We start from the raw sequence: 26,803 nt of genomic DNA, 5'->3' as shown, positions 1-26,803 counted from the left end.
CACAGAATTTACGGCCAGACATAGACTAGTCTAGTTGACCCCTGTTCAGGTGGATGACCAGACCTCCGACAGACCCTACCGTGAACGACCTATAGCCTAAGTCTCTTGATAATTGAATGCCAACGACCTGCAAAAGGATTAGGCATTACAACATCTACTACAGTCCGAGTGCTTTCTGAATCTTATTGTTTTTTTTTTTTGTCTTTTAATAAGAATATGAATATTTATATTAATTGTGAACTGCATTGAGATTTGAGATTATATGGTCGTCTCACTTTCTTTGTAATGCGACGACGACCCACATAAATCATTCACAATTAGACACACACACACACAGACACACATACACCTGACCGACTTGTGCCACCAATTGGTTGGTTACTGACTGACTGACTAACTAAATGAGTGAGTGATAAAAAGTGAGTGAGTTTCACTCAAGCCAAAACATATCAAAACTCATTCACAACTCACTCAACATTCGTTCCGAATGCCAAAACGTTCCCCGAACGCAGACGAGACACCGTGGACCTGTTCCATGGATTCAGTATGTACTTGAGACCGGTTCAAAGCGTTGCCAACCGACTACCATTTGGCAGTGTCGCGGACGTTTTTCAAAAAACACCACTAGACACACTACAAAATTACCAAAACAATAAGAAGGAGCAAATAACACGAATCGAAGCCGATCAGAAAAAATTACAAGAAATTTATACAAAAATTTTTAAACCGTGTTCACAATACGAATTAATGTTATTCGTTTCGATTCGATCTTTGTTTTTATCGTTTGTTTGTTTGTTTATTTTTTTTTATTGTGATTTTTAAAGATATTTTAAAAAAAAAATTGAGTGGAAAAAAAAGATAGAAAATAGCTATTATCACTATCATCAACCTCATCATCATTATCATTCCGAAGTGAAGTTCTATGGGTTAATTGAGCTGTATCCAAAATACAAAACAACAACAACAACAAAAAAAAAAGAAATACAAAAACAAGGCAAAAAATAACAACAAAACAAATACGAGAGAAAAAAAAAAAAGAAGTAAGCAGCGAAAAGGAATTTGCATAGGTACAAGCCATAAACAAATCTCGGCCTTTTTGGAGAGCGCGCGCGTCTTGGTTCACTGATTTAATGCCGCAAACAGATTGCAGATTGTAAACTGCACTCCAACTCCGATTCCTTCTTCTTCACGGTCCTTTCCTGGCGGGCTGGTGGTTGGCGGATGGTGCATGGTGGTGGTGGCCAACCTGACTGCTTGTTGTTCTTTTTGGAAGCTTGTTTCTGCGGAAGACCCAGTCCCAGCACCCAGACCCAGACCCAGACCCAAACACTGACTGAGCGCCAGAGACCGACCCGGTGAATACACCAGCACCAGCAGCAGCAACAACAACAACAACTGCAGCAGCAGCAAAAAAAACCTCGCCGTTTGTTGTCGTCCAAAAGAATTTTCTTTTGCAAAAAGTTGGCAGAGAAAAAAAAAACACAACGAACCTCATCCAAGATTTACAACGACGAGGAAGCCAAAGCAAAAAGTGTAAAAAAAGTGAAATAAAGAAAGAAAAAAAAACGAAGCAACAAAAAAATTAGCGCATAGTAAAGTGCATTCTGTGTGTGCGTGCATGTGTATGTGTGTGAGTGTGCCACACAATGTGTGCACATGTGTGTGTGTGTGTGTGTGTGTGTCTGTGTGTAGAGAAGAAAAAGAAGTTGCTTAACTAAAAGAAAAAGTTTGAAAAGTGTCAAGCAAAACGCGGCTCAGGTTTGCTTAACTCGCCTCGGCTTTGGCTTTGGGTCTCGGCCAATAACCTAACGACATTTTGTGGCATGCAACGCGTCGGCGACCCCAGTCTGCGGCTTAATTACCGTTATCCTTGCACAGCAGAAACAACAACAACAACAACAAACCCAACACCAACTAAACGGCATACAACGAACGACAACAACAACAACACTGGAGACAGGTGAAACTACAAACATACAAACAACTAGCGTCAGAAACATTCCAATTGGCACACAAAAGCCAACTAATTGGTAGCTAAATTAAAACAGGTGAGTTTCCGTTTTAACTTTTTGTTTGTTGTTTTGATTTTGGTTCTTAATTGTGCTGTCAGCAACTAAAATTATCACATCTATTATTGCAGCTAAGTATATTAATCATATTCCGATTAACTATCTAGATATGTCGCATACAAAAAATTCTTAAAATTTTCTACCGAGATTTATCAGTTAGTTATTTGATTCTTACGTGATATTATATTATATTCTATCTAATATCGAATAATCATGCAAATTTATTTTTAAAGGTGATTCAGAAATATTTTAGTACTTACATTAATCAGAAGGGAAAAACACGCACCTGGTAGTAGAAATTCAAGAATTCGCAACGTTTGAAGTCCAAATAGAATTGAAATAAACTCTTAAAGGAAATCTATTACCGATCCGAATAATTTCAAATGCCCTTATTTGGTGCTTCCAATTGGAAAAAAACGAAACCGAAACCAAAACTCAAAATCAAATAGATTGCTTCCAAATTTTTGAAAAAGTTGAAGCAATTCTTGCAAAGTTTAAGTAGATCAAAACTTTAAAAAATATTCAAACCAAAACTATAACACAATCAAATGTTTTTGTATTGACTTATAATAGAAACTTGAGGAAGTCGTAACCAAGTAATATATATATGAAAATAACAGAACAAGTATTAGTAATTTTTTTCTAAGTTTGTCAAGGTTTTTGTCTCGAAATTAATTGGTTTTGGTTTGATTAATTTGCTGATTAAAGAACAAAACGCTGGATTAAGTGGAAAGATATATATTATTAGCATAACATTCTAGATTATTCAGTTTAAATGTGTATGTACACCTTTTTGGAAGCTACCTAGAAGACAAGAAACTTTGATCTTTTTAACCAAGTTTTTTCTTTTTTATTATCATTCGTCTTCTTCTACTTATTTCCCTTTGTGGCGGCGGTTGGCGGTGCGACATGAAAGAGGAGGGCCGAACAACATAGCTTTCCAAAGCCAATTCCAGGGAAGTCCACTTTAGTTGCATATTGAGTTTTCCTTCATCTGGCTCGAACATACATACATACATACATATAAACATATACATATTGAGGCAAGACAGAGAGAGAGGGTCAGAGTAGGGGAAAGAGTAGAGGGCACTTGGACAAACGACTGACAGGCTGGCAGACTGCTTGGCTTCATCTCTAAATCTCTATTAGACAGAGACAGACAGCTACAGATGGATAGAGATAGATACAAAGCAACAGTAAGTGTGAATGAGGCAGAGAGAGAGAGAGAGAGAGAGAGAGAGAGATAGAAGAATAGAGGGGGAGAGAAAAAGTGAATTTATCTTTAGCTGCACGCTGAAAAATGATGGCAATGACAAAGTGATTACTGAAAAGCGGCATTCAAAAGTACAAGCAATCAAAGTTCAAGTTGAAAAATAACATTTTCAATTTACAATTGAAGTCGTCGACCAAACACCTCCCCACCCTGCCCCCTCCCCCACCACACCACTCACTAGCCCTTTCAGTGTTCCCCATTCCCCCGTAGAATGTGTTATGTAGTAGTTTGCCTCTGAGGCAGCAGAAAAGTGAAATGCTTTTTGGTCCAGACAACACACAATACAACAAAAAGAGTTTGATCATTAATCATTTAGTTGTTGTTTTTAACCGCCTAAAATTGTATATATATGTACATATACACACATATATATAATCGACTCTCGAGTGCAAGCCTTACCTTGTATTGGAAGCACGTTCTTGATTTGAATCTTCTTTATACTTTTTTTTTTTTTACTTTCGCAGTATTTTTGGTTGGCTTTTTTTTTGTTTTGTTCTTCTTCTTCTGTAAATTGCTCGTCGTCATGCTTTTATGATTTGGTATTTTGGTTTCTTATTTTGAAAATTTGATGCGCTCAACTTGATAAGGCCCCCTCTCAGCCCCCACACGCCACCACACGCCACCACCTTCTCCACCCATCTGATGGAATTGGAGGCCAGGTTATTGTTACACGTATCTTTTCATCCTCACTCCCTCCTGATCGAGTGTACTAGTAGGTGTAGGTGTGTCCCCAAGCCCATGCCCATGCCCAAGCCCTACCCTGCCTTACCCTACCCTGTGCCCATTCTAAATACAAACACTCTATTCAAACAGTAAACAGTTTTCAAAATATTTCTAAAAGAAAATCCAATTATTCGTTGAATTAACTATATCAAATGGTAATGATTAGTAGTAGAAATATGAAAAATGGATTGGATAGATGTTAATCATATTTAAAGTAACTATTATTTGAGACTTTAATTTCCAAAGAATCTTGTAAATTAAGCCATTAGCTTTATGCAATTTAAGTGAAAGACTTGAAAATGATTTTCCACATTTTTGTTAAATTTGTAATTTTATTTTACTTTTTGATGATTTTGTATTGATGCCCAAAAAATATAAAAATCAACTTGAAACAAAGTTCAGTATTAATCTGGCCAATCTTGATAGAAACTCCCTCCAATGCATTATTGAGCCAGCAGAAAGGGCTCTATGCTTGCCTCTTCCCCTTCAAAATGACAGCACATGTCTGTCTACCCCTCATCCTAAGACTCCCCCTTGTGTATCCACAATAGAAAGAACAAATAATTTTACTTGGTGTACAGTTTATTATATAATTTTTGTCCCTTTCTTGACTTTTATCTTACGTTTATTATGCCCCATGGAATTTTTCCGGGTGATTTTCACTGGCGGCTGGAGGTCAATGTCTTAATATGCCCATCCATAGTCCCAACCCCCTCGCAATGCCTTGTCCCACTCTCATTTTGCTCTTCAGAGTGTTTAAGAGTTGTAATAACTTTTGCACAAGTTTGTTTAGACATTTTCTTGTTGTTTCCATAGATAGAGAGAAGAGGAGCAGTAGCTATTTTTGTCTCTCTTACTCTCCCTCTCTCTTTCTCTCTCTCTCACCGTTTAGGTGGATATACTTGGAGTAAAGTCTTAGTACAACCCTCGTAAGGGAAAAACGTTGACTTGTAATAATCATAATCGTAAATTTGCAAAAACAAAAAAAGAAAACAAGGAAAAGCGAAGCAAAGAAGCTGGCCAAAAAGCTTCTGCGGCTCGTCCTTTGGGGCCATTTAGCATTTTGCGCGTGGACGTAAGGCGTGGCCATGGGCGTGGGTTGTTGTATTTGTAGGCGTCATCATCATTATTATGGCCTCCTTTATTTTTTCTTTATATATACATATATATATATATCTTCTTCTTGGTGTTTTTTTTTTCTTGTATTTTCTTTTGCTGCTTATAGGATGCGTAGGTTGAGAATGTGTTGGCCCTGCCGCCTGCCCACTTGGCCAAAGCATTTTGTGAAAGCAAAAAAAGAAAAACTTTTCTAAACTTCATTTTCAAGTTTTATTGCTCGGCATTTTTTCCGCGCTCTGAAATTTGCTCTATTAAAATTCCAGGAGTCTTCTCGCTTGTTGTACTGCTCCTTCCGTCTCTTTAGGATGCCGCAGATGCCACACAATCAGCGGGTTGCAGCCTGGTGGCAGTGCTATCAGTTATGCAGGTTGCCGCGCTGCAAGTTCTTCCCCCCCTCTCACCGTCATTTCCCCAATTTCTCTTCACTCTCCTAGTTCTTGTTCTTCCATACTTCATCCTCATAGCTTTATCCTTATTCTTGCTGGCGGCTTAGCAGTTTTGTAAGAGCCAGCTGCTCCGCCATCTTCTTGTCCTCTTGGGCTGGCTGGTTGGTTGTAAGTCTTAGTTATGTCTCTCTCTCTCTCCTTTACTCTCTTCCTCTCTCTATTTATGTGTGTGTGTGTGTGTGTGTGTTTGTGTGCGTGTGGAACTGGCATTTATCTTTTGATAATAGTTAGTTGTGCTAGTTGGCTCACAGCATCGCATCGCATCCTATCGCATAGCAGGAACCAGTCAGTGGTGGTGCCAGGATGCTAGTCCAATGCAGAAGAGGGTTAAGTGCCACTTGGTTCGAGTGTTTTCTCTAGGAAATCACAAGTTTTTCACTTGTTTACAGTTTGTCAGCTGGCAGTTTCTTTAATGTTCTGGTTTAAATATGAAATGGCTCTCTTTTCTAGAAAACTTTTGTGATAGTATTTAAAAATTATGCTTGCTCATTTTTTAAAGTTTCTTCCGCTTTTTTTTATGTGTTTTTTAATGATAATTAGTAGTAATATTAAGTCGATCTTTCAATCTAATCATTATGAACGAGCCTTGTTAGTCTCTTATTAGTTTATTTGATTTTAATGATAACAGTTGAGAGACAGCAAATGGTTTTTCAATCTCTTTTTGCTGATATTAAGCTGAATCCAAATTTCTTTTATTTTCTGTTTCTTAAAGGCTTGAAATTACCTCATCCATGTGAATATTTATCAAGCTCCCTTTTCAATTACCATAGAAAATTGATATCCTAGTAAAGCATTCCCCTCATCCTACCGAACCCCTTGCTCTACTTGCAATTCTTGTGACAACGTCTCTGCTCTCAGAAGAAAGTGCTGCAAGCATATGCTACGCTAGTAAATTCGCCATTTTCCTTTTTCCCAGACGGAAAAAATATGCATTCAAACAAGTCACACACACACACACAGAGAAGGAATCAGGATAGAGGAAGAGCAGGGGAAATGGGAGAGGGGACATAAATATACGTAATATGTATATATTGGGGAAAGATACTGCTGCATATCCACAAAGCTAGAGGCACTGGCAGTTAGTGGGAGGAGCAAAGGGTTGGATCCTTGCTGAATCCTTTTTCCCGGGCAACGTCTTGCAGTTTTTGGTGCGTTTGTCTCTAACAAAAATGTTTATCTATATAACTGTAAGCAGGATAAACGCACACACACACACACACACACACAGAGAGAGACACACAGAAGAAGTGTGACCCAGGGAGTGATGAAGAAGAGGGTAAGGCGGGCAATGGCAGGAGAGGACGAAGTTTAGCTACAACAACAATAGATCAGTTTAAGTACAAATGCCCAACTTGGCCTTCCACAACTTGAATCCTTGCAGGTTCTTTTGGTCCTTTCCCTTCCGTCCTTCCGTCCGTCCGTCCGTCCCCATCATCTCATCTCATTTCGTCTTTTCCCCTCTGCCGCCACATTACTTCAAATACTTTTGTGGTTATTTTTTTTGTTTCTTTTTTCACGCGTCCATTGTTAAAGTTTAATGCCCAATGGGCATGGTTGTGGGCGGCTGCGGTGCGGTGGCGGGGCGTGGCTTTTTACAAATTTCATGAAAATTGTCCACAGCATAGGGAAAACTTTTATTTTTATTATTTTATTCTGCTTCTTGGTCGTTTCTTTTTTGTCTCTTTCTCTTTTTAGTTTAGCTCTTCCTTCTGCATTTTCTTTTTTTATTCGCTCAGATGGAAAGCGTTATTTTATTGAATTTCTTCTGCTTTTCTTTGTTTTTTTTTATCCGATGCCAAAAAGAAAATTGTTGCCACAAAGTTTTTCGTTTCATTTTCCATTTTGCTGCCCCTCTACATAACGTAATAGTTGAAGAGTCAGTGGTGAGGGGTGGGGGGCAAGTGGAAGTGGAGGCTGCTCATTTACTTTACAATGTTGTTGTCCTTGCCGGGTTGCTTGTGGTGTCTCTTCCGGTTTTAGTTTTTAAGAACTTGAAAGTTTTTTTTTTTTTGTTTTTTTTCTGTTGGTTTTTTGTCTCATTTTAGTTTTTCCTTTTCTTGTTTTTTTTTTTGCCGTGGCTGCTGCTGCTGCTTTTGTTGCATTAGCTGGCCGTTGAGGCGTAAAGTTCAATGGCGGGTTAAATGGACTTAATACCGGAACTTTTTCCTAACTTTTTCTTTTTTTGTGTGTTTGATCGGGCAAAGTTTTTGGTTTTTTGTCATTTCTTCCCCCTCATTTTGTTGTGGTTGTTGTTGGTATTGTTGTGCTGGAACAGCTTAAAAAGAGATTGGCCAGGCCAAAGGATTTGTCAGGTTGCAAGTGTGAGTAAAACTGATTTTTCCCTTCTTTTTTTCTCCCCTCGCTCCTGTCGCAATCGTTGACAGTAACCATAAGTGATAACCCTGAAACTGAACTAAACTAGAAAGAAAGAGTAATTCCTTTTGAAAGTTTTCGATTCGCAACCCCCCGGACAACGCAAAACTTTTCTATTGATGACAAAAAGGGAAAAGTTTTTAAGCATTATTTAGGAAATACTTTTCCAATTGCTCAATGAATGAAATATTTGGCCCAAAGACAAAACATAATAATGGCGACAAAAATAAAAAAACATGTTAGTCTATGTAAATTTTTGATTCAATTTATGTACTTTTGTAACTTTAAGTGTGGTTAGCCATTTGTGTACTTTCAATTGTTGTGGTAGTTTGAGTATTGCTTCTTAGAACCCATTTCGGAGGCTATAATATTCTTTGACTTTTGTTTCACTTAATTTTTGCGTTAACCACACAACGAACACCTTCAACTTAATATTAAATTTCATCTCTATCCAAAAACTTCTCACACCATAAACATTTTCCTCACCTGTTTTCACCTTAGACCTAAACTTAGGGGAGGTTTTCTATTTGTTTTAATTTTAAACAAGCCACAAAGTCGCCGCAGGAGCCACATGAAGGAGTAAAGTCCGAGAGTTAACTTAAAACCCAATGAGAGAAAGAGATATCTCGATAGATAGATGGAGAGAGAGGGAGAAAGGCGAAAAACCTTAAGCAAATGATGCGTGAAATTCAATACAGCAGCAAAACCAAGACCCAGCTTAGTCTCAGGCTCAAGTCCAGGCCGAAGACCAATTCCAGGGTAAACATAAACCGCAGACAGCAGGAGCAGTAGCAGCAGCAACAACAACAACAACAACAAATTCTCCACCCAAGTTTTTGAAGAGCCTTTAAGGATATATGGGCACAGGAAGAAGTCGATGAAAATGATGGGTTGAGAAGAGAAGGAGGAGGAGGCGGCAGGGATTGAGACTGAGGCTAAGTGTTTCGTTGGTTGTTTGTTTTAACGCTGCTTTTTGCTTTTGCCGAATGTGTGAAAAGGCATCAAATGGCGTTAAAAATGTTTAAGACAACAAGCGCTCACACACACACACACACATACAGTCGAGGGGGAACTGGTGACCTATGGAAGGGGCTTGTAGAGCCAAAAGGGTGGAGAAGAAAGAAAGGGATGGGGAACCTTTTGGGTTTAGCGACAACATAAATTCCATTTCCATTGATTGTCGCCACGACGAACAGTTTTGTATGACAAGTTCGAAGTCTTGTTGCCGACATTTGTATGACTTCTGTTGGTACTCTCTTGGTTGGCTGGCTGGCTAGCTGGTGCTGCTCCTGCTCCAGTGTGTGTGTTTTTTTTTGTACCTCGACAACTGCCACTCACCTGCCAGCATTTGTACTTCGCCCGCATGTCACAGAACAACCGCCGCATCCCAGCGCACAAAAGCGAGAAGTGTGAAGCGGAAACCAAACAAAAGCCGCCTCAAAAACACATTTGCAGAGGCCGACCAAGACCAAGACCAAGACCACGACGACGGCCAACAGAAGACAGTCTTTAGTCTTTCTTTTATTTAATTTTTTTTTTTTTTTCTTTTTTTAACGAATTTTAATATTGTATATAGAAGAAAAGAAATGAAACCAGAAGAAAACAAGATATTATTCCTCCCTCCTTCTACGTTTCCCATCATGTCGGAATCTGAATCATTGTAATCTCTACGGCGCTTGCTTTTCCTCTCACTCGTTTTGTTTGTTTGTTGACGATGAAAAATCTCCAATGAATATAGTTTCCGCCGCCTTTTTTTTCACACCTTCAACAAACTATGGCTGCCTTTTTTTTCTTTGTGTGTGTGTGTGTTTTTTTGGAAGGCACTTTTATTTAAGTTGTCGCTGCTTACTTAACAACTTGTCGCCTTGCCAAAAATAAAAAAACCCAAAAGAAAAACCCTCCACAAAAAAAAGGGAAGAAGTGGAAGTAAAAATTGCTAGCATGTCCTTTGGGCAAAAGGCATAAAAAGTTGACACGGGACGATGTGTTTTTTTTTTTTGTTTTTTCCCTACTCCCTACTCCTTTCTTTTTGTCGTCTTTTGACGGTTTTGTTTGCTGGCCCGACTGACCCCCTTCCATTTTTCTGTTTTCTTTCTTTTTTGCATAACTCAGTCTCTCTCTCCCTTTCCCTATCCTCTTACTTTTGGCCAAAAGTGTTTCTTTGGGCAACTGAAGTTCTGGTCTGGTTTTGGGTCGAGGGTCGTAGTCTTCGTCGTCGTTGTGATGGAAACTAATTTTTTGACACGCGCTGACACAAAAAAAAGAGAAAAAATACATCAGCAGCGTAAAGAACAGGTGGTGAGAAGTGAAAGAGTTGAGGGCTTAAAGGGTTTTTTTTTCGTTTCAATTTTTGGTAGAACAACAAAGAAAAAAATCGCAGAAAAGCTGCGAAAAATTGGCATTTAATACTTGAAAATTAAGCAAAATAAAGTGAGCCTTGGAAGAGAATAAAGTTTGCCATCAATTTAAACATGTAGATCTTGATTATTTACCTAACTGATATAGATTATTATATGTATCAATTGCGCATCAAATTTTAGTCGGAAAAAAAGTGTGGCTGCAAATTTAAAATGCAAAAATGCCACAAACCATCGCATACCACACACTCACACATGAAAGCCAGTTAACCAATGCATTTTTTTTTTCAGACCAGCTTTTCATTAGCCATATAGCCTTATATATACCATGTATATGCTCACTCAGCTTTTAATTTAATTCGATTTCATAGTAAAAAATGTAAATTTTCCTTTATATGTTGTGTATATATACATTTACTATTTGGTTTCTTTCTGTTTCGATTTCAGTTTTTAATATATCTTTTTTTTTTTGTTTTTTTTTTGTTGTTGTGTTGGTTTATATATTTTTTCTCGTTACCTTACCACCGCAAAGCACAGATATTTCGTAATTCCTGTATTAATACGGACAACGAAAAAAACAGCAAAAAACCAACAAAAAAAAAAACCAGAGATATAAATTTGTTTTTCTTTTTATTGTTGGTCGGTCGGTTGGTGTTGGGGTTGGGGTTGGGGTATTGGGGTTTCCCGATTGCTGATTAATGTAGATGGCGGCCAGAGCACAAATGTGTGCACGTTAGCATTAAACAAAAACCAACAAAAAAATATACTACAGAAATTTTTGTGTTGAACTTTTATTAGAGCAATTAAATTGCGGTTGAAGGAAACAAGAAAAAAAAAACCAAAAACTGAAAAAGAGTTGAATTGAGTTGGATTTTTTTTTTTGTTTTGTTTTGTTTAGCCATTTAATGTTTAGTAATTTTCACCCTACAAAAGAGACATAGGGACACAATGCATAGATATAGACGATACAGAGAGAAAGAGCGCCAAAAATGAAGAGTGCGATAGAGATAGATAATAGTGGATAGTCTATTGTCGATTCTAAGTGAGGTGAGTGGTTGGTGGTTGTTGGCGGACCGGTGCGGGAAACCTGGCTCAACTAATTAGCCATCATCAACAGCGGCGTCTACACATTTCCCATTAAATAAACTGCAGTCTGACCACAGGTAAGCCATCAAACAGAAATAGAGACATACAAAAATGCGGAGAAAGACTAACACACAGACAGACAACAGACAGAGATAGAGCGTGATAGAAGCAGTAGGGATTGAGGGAGGGAGCAGGGTAGTCAGGCCAGTGTTAGTAACTAAATTAGCGGCGTGTTTTGTGTACCCTGTAACCGTCTTCAAGGGAAAAAGGGTATGATCAAAGGTAGCAAAAAACAATGCTTTACTCAATTTTCAAATGCAGCAAAGGAAAAATTGTTAACAAAGTGTAGACAAAAGATCTTGTGGGGTGGATAAAGGAAAAGATATAGGTAGGTATATAATTAAATAAAAGGATAGAAATCAGATGATCCATTGACTTACATTCAGATAGGTTCATTGGGTAATTCAGGTTTGAAATGTTCTCCTAAAGGATTAAAAGTCAAGTCTTTGTTTCCAGTCTTTGCTAGGATAAAAGTATGAAGTGATGTGTAAAAACTATTTCAATGCAGACTGCAGGGTATCTTTGCGATCGATGTTTTCCAACTAAATGGTGGGCCATAGTTTTGGTTTTGGTTTTACTTTAGCGTTTTCGGCGCTCTCTAAATGCAGCCACAAATTATTGAGCTTCAGTCCCGTCTTGCCGAGACTTGGACCCCTCCCTCCATCCTTCGTTCCCTTTTGGTACTTCTTTTGTTTCATTTCGGTGGACGACTCTAATACAGACATCTCAGTGTCAGAGTTGGTTCTCTCAGGCACTGTTTTTCGTTTTCTTTTTTTAGATAAAAGGTTTTTCATGTTGTTTTGTGTGGTGTTTCCATTTGATGGTCATGGTCATGGATGCAAAAAGACAACGGTAGTGCTCCATTCCCCGTCGCACCATCACCATCATCATCATCATCATCATCATAGTCATCAACGTAGTGCAGTGTGGCTGAGTGGAGGGTGGAGTGGACTGCGGAGTGCAGATTGTCGAGTGTCTCGTTTCGAGTCGGTGGAAAAACTTTTAGTGAAAACCGTTCGACAGCCCAAAAATTATGCATGCAGCCAGCCAGTCAGAAGAACTGACTAAAAGCCTCGACTTTATTAATGTTTGTTCAAAAAATTTAAGTGTCTTTCTTTCTTTCTTTCCTTTTCTTTCTCTGCTGTCTCTCTCTCTTTCTTTTTTTGGCTAAAATGATTTCTGGCTGTCATTAATTTTACCAAGAAAGGAAAACCAAAAACAAAAAAAACGATATCCAAACGAAAGATGAAAAAAAAAAAATGTTATTAGCGTGCGGGCCAAACCAAACACGTTTCCTTTCCTCTTCTTACCTCTCTCTGACTCTCTTTCAGTTAACTCTAAGTAGTTAGATTGGCTCTAGGCCTTTTTCAGTCTTAGCCGCCTTCTGAAGAAGCTCTTCTTCGTCAACGATGACAACAAATTAGACAGTTAATGTTAACAATCTTCTTTTATGATATTTACATTTTTCCCCTCTTTTTCTTTTCTTTCTGGGTTTTTTTTTTTTTGTTCGTCTTTTGCTGTGTGGAAAAATGTTTGTTAATGTTGATTTATAAATAGCTTAAGAGAAAAGAAAAGCTTTTTGGTGGCGGTGAGAAAACTTTTAGACGCCGACACATTAACTCAGGTAACTTGCTAAGATAATGTATACATACAAATACACACACACACACATACATATGTAGAATAAACTTCAATATGATAGATTCCAATCGATCTTTAAAGAGAGATTTTTCTACAAGAATTGAAGTTGGCATTAGATGATTTGCCTAAGGACCCATTAATAATAGATTTAATTCTATGATAACCTTTAATTGAAGAGTATTTAATTTAGTTATGTTTTACCAAAAGGTTCTCATAGGTTTTTTCTTTCTTTTAACTAAGGTTTTTCATTTGGTGACTTAAAAAAATAATATATATTTGGCTTTTTTTTTTGTTTTTTGCATTTTAAATAGAAAATCGTCTCTAAAGACCATCAATCATTTTTTCCTACACGCCCCTTTCCCTAACAACCCACTAAGGATGGTCTTATCCACACAGCTGTCTACTCAAATCTGTATCCCTCCCTCTTGGAGCCCCCTTCCCTCCCTAAGGAAACCTCCAAAACTGTGAAGCATGTCAACAATACAAATGATGGGCGCGCATCAATGAAAAATGGAGGCGTGGCAAAGGCATCAGCTAACTGTAATAGAGATAAATTTCGCTTCATTTTTTTCTGATAAACAAAAAAGAGAAAAAACAAAAAAAAATAAAAAAAAGTGCCGCTGCCTTTGTGCTCAATCAGCGAACGCGCTGACAATGTCATTTGGCGGCAATGGCAAAGTCGTCGTCGTCGTCGGCAGCGTCGACCACTTTATTGGCTTTAATGGCAAGGTGTCCCCACCAAGAAGATTGGAGCAGCTGTTGGCCATCCAGCTGTAGCATTAAAGTGTTCCCAAGTTGCTCTTATTCCTCTGCTCGGTTCGCTCAGTATCTATCTGTCTGTCTGTCGGTACGTGCGATTATTATCATCAATTTTCTGCCGACTGAGTGAGTGATGATTGTTACGGAACGGAACGGAACGGAAACTTGGGCTATGGTTTGGCTGGCCCATTGCCCCGCTGCTGTTAGCCCGGTTGTTGTTCTAACTGTTGGTGGGTGGCAAACAATTTTTGTATGCCCTGAAGTGTAACCTACATAGAATAAGAGGAAGGTAAAGAAAATATACTTAGAGTGGGATGATATTTGTCTGTCTAACTGTCTGTCTATCCGTTCCACTGTCTCTCTGTCTTTCTGTCGCTTTGACTCTAGCGTTAAAAACGAACTCAAGTGGAAAACAATCTAATTTGCTAAAATTCCTTCCGCTTTTTGCTTTAGCTTTGCCATTTTCCTTTACTCCTTGTCTCTTTTTCCCACTCTCTCTCTCTCTGTCTCTGTCTCTCCGTCTCTTGTCCCCATCAACTCAATTAAAGTTGATGGCCATTTTGCCATCTCTCTCCATCTTTTAGCAACAACTCTGCCAATATAAATTGTTGACTGCCGCCTTTGACTTTGACTTTGTCTTGTTTTATGAGCTCGGGCAACTCGGAAGAGTTTCTTATTCTTGTTTATAGACATTTTATTCTCTTATAATTTGATTGAAGTTAAGTCAATTGCCATTTTGAATTGGTCGAAATTTGTGAAATGCTCTTGGCTCATTTTAAATCTTTTGTACACTTGTAGAAGAATTTCCATGGTTTATTAAGTATAAATTTATAGCAAATACGTTAAACCAATTTCTTGATTGGCTAGTAATTTTTTACTAAGTAAATATTCATATATGACGCTTTTGATTTCTTTAATAATTTACTACATTTGCTTTTCCTTTTTCTAGTTAAACCTTTTAGTGTTTTGTTCTATATATCTTAAGTATGACTAAAATTTCGTCGAGTGTAATAACAATTAGATAAGTTAGTCGCTTAAAGATTTCAGGCCAATGATCAGATCTAGTAACCTACTTATAACTATAACTATGTGTATATATATGTACCAACTCACACCGATTTAGTTGATATGTCTATTAATTTATCTTATGGCTACTTCACATGCTCTCTTAGCATTGCTTCTTGTTTGTTTGTTGAATTTCTTGATTATTTGGACTTGGTTGGTTTTTTGTTTTATTTCTTTTCTCTTATTTTGCCTTGACCTTTTTTCCCACAACAATTTTGTTGCCTTTGGACAAGAGCCACGTTAATCTATTGTTTTGGCCAGGGCAAACATGATGACAACCATCTAGACTCCACCCCCTATTGGCTCATTGGCATTATCGCAAGATGACTTTTACCATATATGTATGTACAAATATATATATCTATTATACATATATGTATGGTATATTTTCTTATTTTCCCATTTTGCCATTAATGTCGGGAAAAATTGTTGTTGCTATTCTATTTTTTTTTCGCTTCTTTTCTTCCTATTGGAAATTTGTGTGTGCGTGTGAGGATGTGTGTGTGGTTGTGTGTGCGTGTGTTTGTTTGTTTGTTATCCTTGTCCATGTCCATGTCCTGCTACTCTTGGCTTGACATTGTCTTATCCTTGCTGACCATGACTGCTCCTCCGGCTGCTCTGCTACTGCTTCTATTGCTATTTTCTCTCATACCAGTTCTAGCCCGTTGATATATGAGGCATTTGCATGTGCCATAAATTTTTCGCCTGACTTCTTTCTCTTTCTCCATCCTTCTTTCTCGCACTCTCTCTTTGTCTCTGAGCCCTTCTCTGTCTCTTTCTTTTACTCTCATTTAATATTCATAAATTTTTCGGGGTTACAAAAAAAATAAAGGAATGAAAATAGAATAAGGACTAAACTAATTTCCACAGCTGTGTGTATTTTGTGTATATATATATGTGTGTGTGTGTGTGTGTGTGTTGGTGCGTGTGTATGTGTTTTATTGTCATTTATTTAAGCCAACGCCTCTCCCTCCCTACTTCTCTCCTTCTCTGCTACTGCTTATCCTTGCTAATTGTTTTATGTGCCAAGATTTGTGTCGCTTCTTTTGGATGGGTTTTTTTTTGTTGTTTGGAGTCTGCCCTTAACTTGTTTGTGTGACACGCCTCCTACTAAAAGGAAGTACCCCCAGAGTATGTGTGTGTGTGTGTGAACATGTGAAGCATATTGGGCAAAGAGAAGGAACGGGGAGAAGGCGATGGGGATACACTGTTTTCACTTGCTTTTCGATTAGATGTTGCCTTGTTTTCTTGTGCCAAACAACATGGAATTAATTCATTTTATGTTTCCTGTTTGAGAAAAATGAAATCGTTGTATCTCTACTGTTTCCCCTTACTCTCCACACTTCTTGGATGCTGCTGCTGCTTACGCCTACATATTGATTTTTGTATTTATTTTCCTTCATTTCGTTTCCCATTTTTTTCTCTCTCTGTCTCTCTCTCTCTCTGTCTCTTTGTCTCTGTTTCTCTCGACCAATTTTCATTATTTCTAAGGTAAAGAGTCTGACTTAGCTTGAAGGTTTTTAGCTTTTGTGCGTAGTAGTAGTACAGTGTAAGCTCGTTACAAAGGCCAACGTTGACTTCAAAATCTTCATGGTAATCTTAAGTCAAGTCACTGAACTACTGTACTCCGAGAGCTCATCCTTTCATCTTCTTTGACTGCCTGAATGCCTGTTAGCCTGCTTGCAACGGCTTCTCTCATTGTGTAAAGAAAAATGATGGCCATAAGAGCCAAGAGCTGAGAGCTGCGAACTGCGAACTGCGAGCCGAGGAAAGGTGAAGTCGTTTGCCGTTTGCCATAGCCCTTCCTTCTGATTCTCTGAACAATTTTTGCGCGTGTGTGGCCTGCGGCTGCCTGAGCAAATCTATCAACTGCCGCTGCTCTCAGCTCCCAACTCTCGGGTCCCAACCATGTTGCCTCCTTGGAGCCTCATCGCCTCCCTATTGCTGCCTACGCCCCTGCAGGGGGCAGTCTTTATTGAGTTTGTGAGCAAGCAAATTGCATTAGACACTTGGCAAAAAAAAAAAAAAATAAAGAAAATAATAATGCGCAGAAAAGAAGTGGAAAAGAAGCAGGAAAAGTTGAATAAGAAATATTCTTAAAGTATCTTCAAGACATTTTTTTTTTTATGTTCAAGTCATAACTTTTGCAGCTGCAAAATGAAATTAAAATTTTATTTTTTTTAACACAAGAATATATCATAAATATGCATAAGAAAAAGTATAAAAAAAATAACCCAAAATGAAAAGATTCGACTCAAGTGGTTTTTCTTTCCCCCACCCCTTTCCTTTCTGGGTTTCTTTCACTATCTCAAGTGTGTGTGTGTGTGTGTGAGGCATCCTTTTTCACTCATCAAGAGTAAACTGCGTTCCGTTTCATTTGGTTGTAACTCGATCGGTTTAGCTGCCCTTTCCCTCAAACATTTCTCTTATGAGTTTAAGGCCTTAATGTCTTATTGACAGCTCAGGATTAGAATGTGAAGCCTCAAGTATGGTGTGTGTGTGTGTGTGTGTGTGTGTGCGTATGTGTGTGGTGTGTGTTTGAAAAGGGATTATAAAGCGATTTGTTTGTCGAAAATTATGAATCTGGGAATCAGCTAGTAAGCAGAGCTCCCACACGCTGTGTGTGGTGGCATTAAACTGATGAGAGAATGAGATATGGAAATGGAGATTTTCAGACTGTAACAGAGCAACGATGAGATTACACACATACATACATACATACATACATACATCTCTTTGGGGCAAATCTCGTTGGCTTATCAATTTTGACAGTCTGTGATGAGAACAATGTCGACAAACGGACAGCAGACTTCCATGAATGAAAAGGCTTTTGTGGTATTCATTGGCCAAGGAGATAGGAGTAAATTAGTTCATTGTTAAACAGTTGCATCAGTATGTACAATGCCGTATCGATTACGTTTTTAATCAAAGGATTGTACCTGACATAAACCAAAATATAATTAGTGTGCCCTTTAGGCTTGGCTGTATCTTGATACAGTTTAGTCGTTAGTCAGTCGTCCCGATAAGGGTAAAACGGTTACGGTTATATAATGATTATCTCTTTTTCACGGACTTTTTTTTAATCTTGGAAAAAAAAGACATTTCCAAATCTATTTGACAACCAAATTCCAACTTGCCTAATCTTAACTACCAACTAAAAACTTTTTTTCCATTGTCAGTCGTCTTTGAATCTCTAAACAAGCATTAATCTAATCAAAAATAACCTTAACATATGCTTGGTCTTTTTCTTAAATTTTGTAAAATTGTTTGATTGAAAATGGAAGATTTGCTTTGATTTTACAGTGAAAAAAAGCGAGAAACAACCTATAGAAAGAAATTTTTTTCATTTTCGTTTTCAAGTTCGATTTGAATTTGAATCGGCTATAAAATGTCAAGTTTATCAGCTGCCGATGGGTCAGTTTTCCTTCTCTTTGCTTCGGTCTGTGTATCTCTCATTCATTTGATGCGGTTTTCCAGTTTCGCCCCACCCCCTTCCAACTCGTTATACAACTCTATTAGCTTTCATTTCCAGAGCTGATCGCATACAAATCAACTAATTTGTGTGTTGTCTCTTTTGAAATGCACTCAAAGTGGATTTTCGTTGAGGTCTCATCCTCAATAATTTATGTAAATCTTCTCAAAGAGCTCGAAAGCGAAAGAGAAAGAATGGGGTTCAAGGAGACAGAAAGAGAGAGAGAAAGAGAGAGAGAGAGAGATAAGTTGATTTCAATTATCATGGAAATGTTTTTTTGTTTCATTTCGTTTCGTCATTGTCCGTTTTCCGTTTTCTTGTTAACTTTGCTCAAAGATTTTCTCTATCTTTATTATCCGTAAGCAAATTATCTTGTTTCTCTACCCCACTCCCCACCTTTTCAACAACAAGAAAAGCTTTTCTTTCCAAGAACTAGGTGTGGGCTAAAGGCGCACAAATTCCAGACAGGTTCCCCCACCCACCCTGTTTTTTCAGGTGTGCACATTTTTTTCTGCTTAACCATGAATATCCATGTCTAGGGCTTAAAATGCCATTTACAAAGAAAACTCAAAACCAAAAAACTCAAATTTCGTTGTTGAATGTCCTGACATTAAAATTAGCATAACAACAAAAAGAAAAAAGTGTGGCTGCAAATTTGTACTTATAAAATGCTAAAAATAATAAATTAGCTTTTACAATTCACTTACTTTTAAAGCAATTATTAAATTTTTAATTAAATGTTTTCTCACATTGGTAATGCGTTCTTTTCCACTAAATTTGAAAATATATTTCATTCCGAAATACACACACGTTTAGGTAATTAAGCCAAAGAGGCATGCGACGGGAGGGGCCAAGGGACAAAGGGGAGAAATGAAAACAATTTGGTGTGTGCCAAATTAAAAGCCAACTCTTATGCCATAACAAACATTTTCGACAATTCTCTATATTTGCCTTGTTTTGTAATACATTTCTCTGCCACTCCCCTTCCACTCGACTCTATATATGTATATGTACATACATATATATCTACCCCCCACCATAACCAAAAAACAAAACAAAAAAAATATGAGCACGCACGCATACAATATTATGTTCAGGACCTCCAAACGTACGTTTATTTGATGGCAAATAAAACTTCCATGCGAAAATATAAATGAAAATAATGTTCAAACATTTCGCACTAATTAAAAAAAACACTGACATAAATGCAGCAAGAGGAGACGAAAAGGGGGAAATGGAGCGAGAGAGAGAGAGAGAGAGGTGGAAAATTTTCTGGGTATTTGAGTGGGTGGTTTTTGGGTCGAATTCAATTGGATTGGGTAAATACAAATATTTAAACGCTGCCAGCGATTCTTATTGAAGGACATGTGTAATTGCTTTTGCCATACAAACGTTGTGCGAGAATGTGTGTGTGTGTGTGTGTGTGTGTGTGTGTGTGTGTGTGTGTGTGTGTGTGTGTGTGTGTGTGTGTGTGTGTGTGTGTGTGTGTGTGTGTGAATCGATTCAATTGTTTCGTATGCCATCAATACAGTTATTAAGCGTTCAATGGACAAATGCCAAAGCGAACATTTTAATAATTCAAGCAAAGTACCTCAAGTTGAGACAACACAGATTACCACATAATACCAAAATCATTTATCAAGTTAAAATATCTTAAATTAACGTAAATTTAAATTAACTTAATCGATTGTTATCTGAATAAATATCACTTGGACGTTTGTCAATTGAATTTTTAATCGATTGATAAGTTGATTCTTACATGGCATAATTTTAGTTAAAAGATAGAAAAGTTTTACTTGAAATAACTGCTTAGAAAATAAACTTAAGCAAGATTTGATGTTGAAGTAACTATGTAGTAATAACAATAATTAAGTTTTAGTCGCAAGAGGTTACAACAAAAAAGTGTATATTCAATGCCGAATGGTATATAAACGTTTCCTTCATTTAAAACTTTGAAACGAATGTTTTTGTATTGTTTGATTTTCGGTGGGCGTTGCCTCATCCTCGTTCAATTGATAAACCGCTAGAGGCAACAATTCCACACACATAAACACACACGCACATACATACACACACACACTCGCTTCGGACATTGAATTGAAGTTAGCTGAAAGAGGCCCACGCAATGGTGTCGTCATAAGGCAGTGAGGCAGTCAGGCAGCTGGCAGCTGTCACAACATGGCCAAAAGACGGAACTTTAAGTCCGACTCCCTCTCTCCCACTCCCCAGAGAAAAACCCCCAAAAATCACCCCCCCACTATACCCCCGTTTTGTATCTCCATTGAAGGCAAATCAAATAGAAACAACAACAGCAACTGATACTCACGTGACTTTACAATTTATTTCAAGCATGCAGTAAACCTAGAGGCAGAGAGAGAGAGAGAGAGAGAGAAAAAGAAAAAAAATGAATTTATTAATAGCCCAAGTCGACGATGTCGAGAAGAATTACTGCCACCCACACACAGGCACACTCCCTCTATCACCTCCCAGCCCATATCCCCAGTCCCAGTCTCAGTCCCACCACCAACTTTAACTCCATCTGCAATTTCAACTCCATGTCCACCTCCGCCACCTCCCGTCTTCCCCGTCTTCTTCTACTCAGTCACTTCAGTCAGTATTCATTCAGAGATTCGCAATTCGCTTGGCTGCGTTGCGTGAAGGAAGTGCCACACACTCATTCTGCCCCCCTCTTGCTGCTGGTCGTCTCTCTCATCATGGTTTTGGGTCTTGGTCTCTGAGCCCGGCGTCAATTTATGCGCATCACGTTTTCTCATTTTCGAGAATGACTAAATATCGTTTACTCCACACCACCAAACCCATTCACTCCACCTTCCACTGACGTCTCTCCACTATCAGCTCTGGCCAGAGTTTTATGCAGTTTGCAGATGCATTTTGGCCAAAAACAAAAACAATATTATTTAACTTTCTGTGTTGCCTCCAAAAAGGCGCGTGGCAAGTGCCAAAGACCTCACCTGAAGTTTTGGTTTTTTTTTTTCTCTCTTGTATTTTGATTTTGTAATAGGAAGTTCTTCTTTATCTCTTTTTTTTTTTTTGCATTTGTGGCTAATGCTAGAAACGTGCCAAATAGTTGATGGTTGTTAGTGTCTAGAATTACTCTTGAGCATGAAGCATATTTCCCATGCATTCCACATAAATTTGCACCTATTGATTAGTTAGTTATTTAGTTCGTTTTTTAAGCAATTTCCCTACACACACAGAAAGCAAAGTAAACCAAAGACAACTGGAGCTGCCACTGCAAATTAGTGTTAATTTATCATGATTATTGTTTCACAACGTTTTGCCAATTGAGTTCGTTTAGTCAAGTGTGCAGACATTGATACACAGATACACAAATACCGATACAGATACAAATACATACACACATTCTTCTACTTTCTCTTCCTAGGATGCTTTTTAATAAAGCAAATTCGTAGGGAGAACTGTAACTAATTCCGACTTTCAGTCTTGATATCAAACTGTCAAACTGTCAATTCTTGTTAGCAGCGAGTCGACTGTCATGTGTGTGTGTTTGTGTGTGTGTGTTTCGATGTGAGGAGTAGCAGCTACTTTTCAAGTATCTGCTCAAAAATTCAATTTCCAGCTGAAAAGATACAATATCCAAGGCAAAGGGGCTTGGTACATTGCAGGAACGAGGGATAGAAGTAGATAGATACAAATTGGAAATAGGTAGAAAACAGTCATTGAAAAACGATTGCTGACATGACATGATTCTGGCATGCTCCTCTACACATACATAGATGGAATGGAGTGAAGTGTATGTGGAGTATGGAGCATGGAGCAGAGATGTCTATAGGAATAGGTAGTAGAATGAGCGGCAGTCAGCAGGATTACCACCAAAAATAGAAGACCTGGCTTAGCATAGATAAACTGTGCATGTGTGTCTGTGTGTGTGAGAAAGGGGCAGAGAGACTACTTGGAAGCATTAATCATTAACAAATCGCCAAAAAAAAAAACAACAGAAAATATCAATGTATAGAGGAAAAACCTTAGAAACTCTTTGCAATTGCATAATATTTCACTCAAGTGAAATGTTTTTTTTTTTTCTCTTTAACTTTGTGAATCTTCACTTTCCACTGACAGCACAATTAAGGTTCCATTTCAATAGAGTAAGCTAACAAGAAGAGAAACTAATTTAATTCAATTCTTTTTACAGCTTGGAATATACTCGCTATCATTTACCATGTTGCAAGCAAAGCTACTGCGGCAATAGACAAGCGACAAACGGAAGTCAAAGGATTGTAGTGACCTCCCCTCCCCATCAACACCCAAAATCTAAATCCTTAAACCAACCAATACCAAAACCATTTTGAAATCGAAGACGAGTAGGAAAGATGCCATCCATAGCGAACATCAGTAGTAACTTCCTGCCATTGCCATTGACGCTGCCACCAGCCTCGAACGATGTGCGACTGAGTTACGTTGTAAATCAAGTTGCATCCTCCGCATCGTCAAGCTCCTCCTCATCTGCCACATCCTCAGTATCATCCGCATCCGCATCCGCATCGTCGTCAATATCATCATTATTATCATCCTCTGCATCCTCATTGCCTGCATTCAGTCCACCAAGGATTGAGAGTTTGGTGGCCAGTTCAGCGGAGGATTTGAGCAGCTTTGGCGGTGATGTGACATTCGACATCTTCGATGACGATGACGATTTGTTTGGCTCACCCATGGCCTTTGATGCCAGCGAGCAGGGTCTATGGAATGGACGTTTTGTGCCCCCGCCACCGCGACCGCCATTCTTTGTGGATGAGCCAATGCCCGTAAGCGATGGCCTTACCACATGTGATTTATGCTCCTGGGCCATGCCCACCAAGAGCACATTTATGTTTGAGGGCACAATAGGTGAGGAAACTGCGTAATTTTCCGTTACTCGCTCGACATGCTTTCAACCACAATCCTCAATGTTTTTCCGCACTCACTCTCTATTTGTTCTTTTCTCTTCCTTTTTTTGTGTGTGTGTGTGTGTGTTTTTACGTTTCAGCAGAAAAGGCCACGGAACTGGGCTGGCCACTGACGTTGATCATTGTCTCGGTGTTGTCGGCGCTGCTAGGCGCCATCATCATGATTGCCGTTGTGCGCTGTCGGCGCAAAAAGTCCTCCAACAATCGAAATGGTGAGTACATGAAAACAAGAACTAACCAAGCATCTATTCGCATGTTGAAGGCAAATAGTTCACGATTGCACTATGCACAGTGGGCTTAAAAATCGAATCACAGGAACATGCTAAAGTTAGAAATTATCCTGATTTATGATCTTTAATAATTTCACATATGAAAATCAAGCATTTTGCTCTAACTATACCCAAAGTATATAGAATTTGACTTAATAAGCTTAATGAATTTTTAATGACAATCGAAGGTCGATAATGTTATCGATATCATCGTCAATAATCTGAAATACTCCCTTAATATCATATCCATTCAATAAGATTGGAGAACAGCAACCACTTTTCACTCTTTTTCCACTTTGTCAATCGATAACATTTCGCAATGTTCCTACAACATTTTTTAACCACTGTGCATAGTAGTTAGCCTTTCTTTCATAGCCTACATGGTACATATAGACATACATGATGCATTGATGTGCGTTCTGTTGACTCTCTTTCTCTTCTTTTTACTCTCTGCCAACATTTGCCAACTGCCAACTGACTGTTTTCGCATCTGGTGTTTCCTCTTCATCTTTTCCATTGCAGACACGCACGTGCAATGGTGGTCTCGCAACAAACGCGCCCACGGCCATGGTGGCAGCGGTATTGTCGGCGGTGCTGGTGGAGTCGGTGCGGGTGTATTGGGTGGAAGTAGCTCAGCGATTGCTGGCAGCAGTGCCCACAACAACAATAACACCAGCAGCAACAACAATCATCTGAGACGCAGCAACATATACACGGCACACCCGGCGGATAGTATACGTGGATTGCAACCGCTACCGCTGCCTATGCCCATGTCTATGCCACTACCTATGCCAATGCCGATGCAATTGCCATTGCCACCAACAACTCAACCCACGCTAGGGGGCAGTAGCAGCATGTCCATGGCGGCCATGCCGCCATCAGCAGCAACATCAACAGCAGCAGCAGCAGTAGAAGCAATGGTAGCCAGCGCGCCGCCAAGCAGCAGCAGCAGCAGCGGCGGCGGCAGCAACAGCTATTTCCATCCATATCATCATGCACATCATCATTCACATCCACATGCGCATGGACATGTCCATGGACATGGTCATCCCCACCAGCATCATCACCAACATCAGCATCAGCATCAACATCATCATCATCAACAACAGCAACAGCAACAGCAGCAGCAGCAGCAGCAACATATGCCTCTCTACCCGCATGACTGTGATGATATTGATGTTGCCTGTGCCGCTGATGATGAGGATGCCGCCTACGAAGAGCCCGAATATCATCAGCCCCAGCAACTGCGTCCACATAGCAGCTCCTCCATGTCATCGGTCACGTCTTCGCCTTCGCCTTCGCCCGTGCCCACAGCAGACACGGTTGCATGCCGTTGGCCTCAGGCCTCCACTAGTGCCATGGTGATAGCCAGCTGAGATTCGGCCGACAGCTGCTCCTGGCGGCAGCAGCAGAGCGACGGCGGCGGCGGCGTCGGCGGCAGTACTAGTAACTGGATCTGGCAGTGACATGTTGCTGGCAGCATTGTTGCAGCAACATTGCAGCCTACTTTAAATGCGGCACACAAATTCGAGCGCAGATCATAAAATGGATTACATGTAACAATTTTGTGAAGTTTATTTTGTGCCACCAGCTTAAAAAGCAAAAGCAACAACAACAAAAATGTAGCAAGTCCATAAGCAAAAACCAAAACCAAAAAAAAAAGAAGAACAAAAAGAAAGAAAAAAAAATATGAACGAAAAACCCGAAACGAATTTAGTGTCACTTCCGTTTCTGTGTGTGCTCCCAAACACTATCGAACCCAGGACCAAGCAAAGGAGTCAATGTCAATGGGTGTCTCGTTGCGGTGCGGTGCGGTGGGGTGCGTAACTGCCCGGAATCGAAACTCCGGACTCCGGAGTGCTGTGTGCTGTGTGCGGTGAGTGAGCTGTGTGTCAAGCTCACATGCTTTTCCTGGCCTGAGCTCTTTTTCATGCCATGCACGTTTTATCCTTTATTGCCGTTCGGCATTAGAACAGGGATTTTGTCAGATTAAAGCAAATAAAAGGGCATGCTTTTTGTTTGCAGCTTGCCAAACTGGCAACTGGCAACTGTCTATCTGTCTGTCTGTCTGTCTGCCTGCCTGTCCCATTGTTGGGATAATGTCTCGCTGCTTATGATGATGACGACGATGGCGATGCCACAAGTTTTAAAACTTTTGTTTTTTTGTTTGGTTTTCCTTTTTTTTTTTTGTGTATAACCCATGATGACTTTCGGCGCAGAAAGTCGTTCTGGGGTTTACTCCCAATAGTCTGTCCCTTTAGCCATAGCCACAAAATTGTTAACATTCAAATGAATTTTCTAACTCTCTATGAGACCTTACCACGAAATATATACATTTTATTCGGAAAACATTAAAATATTAATATCGGTTACGCCGATATTCAAAATTTTAAAGATAAACGAATCGGCCATGTCGAAATTAAAATCTTTCTAACCTATTTTTGAACTTTGAATTTAAACTTATCGATACTTTTCGATATCATTCAATAATAATCGTATCGGCTCTTACATTGCCGATAGCATATTATATTGATGATTATATGTGTGAATGACTTCAAACAACCATAAAAGATCTCATATATGAATATAAAAAGATTAACTGATTTGGAAGTGAATATAGATATCTATACACAAATATGCAGGGTATCTCTTGGTCGCCTTTTATTTAAAAACCATGCTAAGTATGCAGTCTTTTTTATTGTGTTTAAATAGACAAAATGTTTGGGTTTAAGCCTTTTTCCAGAAATATCCCATTGGTTTCGGTTTCGGTCTCATTTTCGTTTACTGTTTTTGTATTTTTGTGGCTAATTTTTTGTTGTGTTTCCTTTGGACCTGCTGCTGCTTTTTGGGTTTGCTGTGTGTTTCTTTGGCTCTTGGTTGGAGGGCCAAAAGAATTTTGTGGCTTTTCACTTCATTCCTGTGCTGTGTGCTTTTCAGTTTTGTCTCTCGTAATTACAACAAAAACAAAATATTCAAGAAATAAAATATAAACAGCCACAACATAACCAAAATGAAAATGAAAAACATAAAAAACAAGAAAACAAAAACAAGATAAATAAATTCATATTAAAGCAAGGCAAAGAACATTGAATAATAATAGCCAATATACATACATATATACGAATACTATTATTATTAAATAACAACAACTATTATACACAAAATC

At 38.8% G+C, this 26,803-nt stretch overlaps 1 protein-coding gene across 3 annotated transcripts; it reads left to right on the top strand.

Moving 5' to 3' along the window:
• Nucleotides 1-1,704: 1,704 nt before the first annotated feature.
• Nucleotides 1,705-25,276, top strand: LOC6638930 (DNA N6-methyl adenine demethylase). 3 transcript variants are annotated; one of them, XM_023181546.2, is made up of 4 exons: nt 1,705-2,048; nt 22,618-23,309; nt 23,452-23,580; nt 24,160-25,276. In XM_023181546.2, the coding sequence occupies exons 2-4, from the start codon at nt 22,796-22,798 to the stop codon at nt 25,011-25,013; spliced, it is 1,497 nt and encodes a 498-aa protein (XP_023037314.1). In that variant the 5' UTR covers nt 1,705-2,048; nt 22,618-22,795; the 3' UTR covers nt 25,014-25,276. The 3 variants fall into 3 exon arrangements, with proteins under 3 accessions (XP_023037314.1, XP_046868087.1, XP_046868088.1); XM_047012131.1 differs by having other exon boundaries at nt 23,449-23,580; XM_047012132.1 differs by lacking the exon at nt 1,705-2,048 and adding an exon at nt 21,991-22,554 and having other exon boundaries at nt 23,449-23,580.
• The last annotated feature ends 1,527 nt before the right edge of the window (nt 25,277-26,803 follow it).

The sequence above is a fragment of the Drosophila willistoni genome, assembly GCF_018902025.1.
Source record: "Drosophila willistoni isolate 14030-0811.24 chromosome XR unlocalized genomic scaffold, UCI_dwil_1.1 Seg144, whole genome shotgun sequence".
Taxonomy (NCBI): domain Eukaryota; kingdom Metazoa; phylum Arthropoda; class Insecta; order Diptera; family Drosophilidae; genus Drosophila; species Drosophila willistoni.
This window is presented reverse-complemented; position numbering and strand designations above follow the sequence as displayed.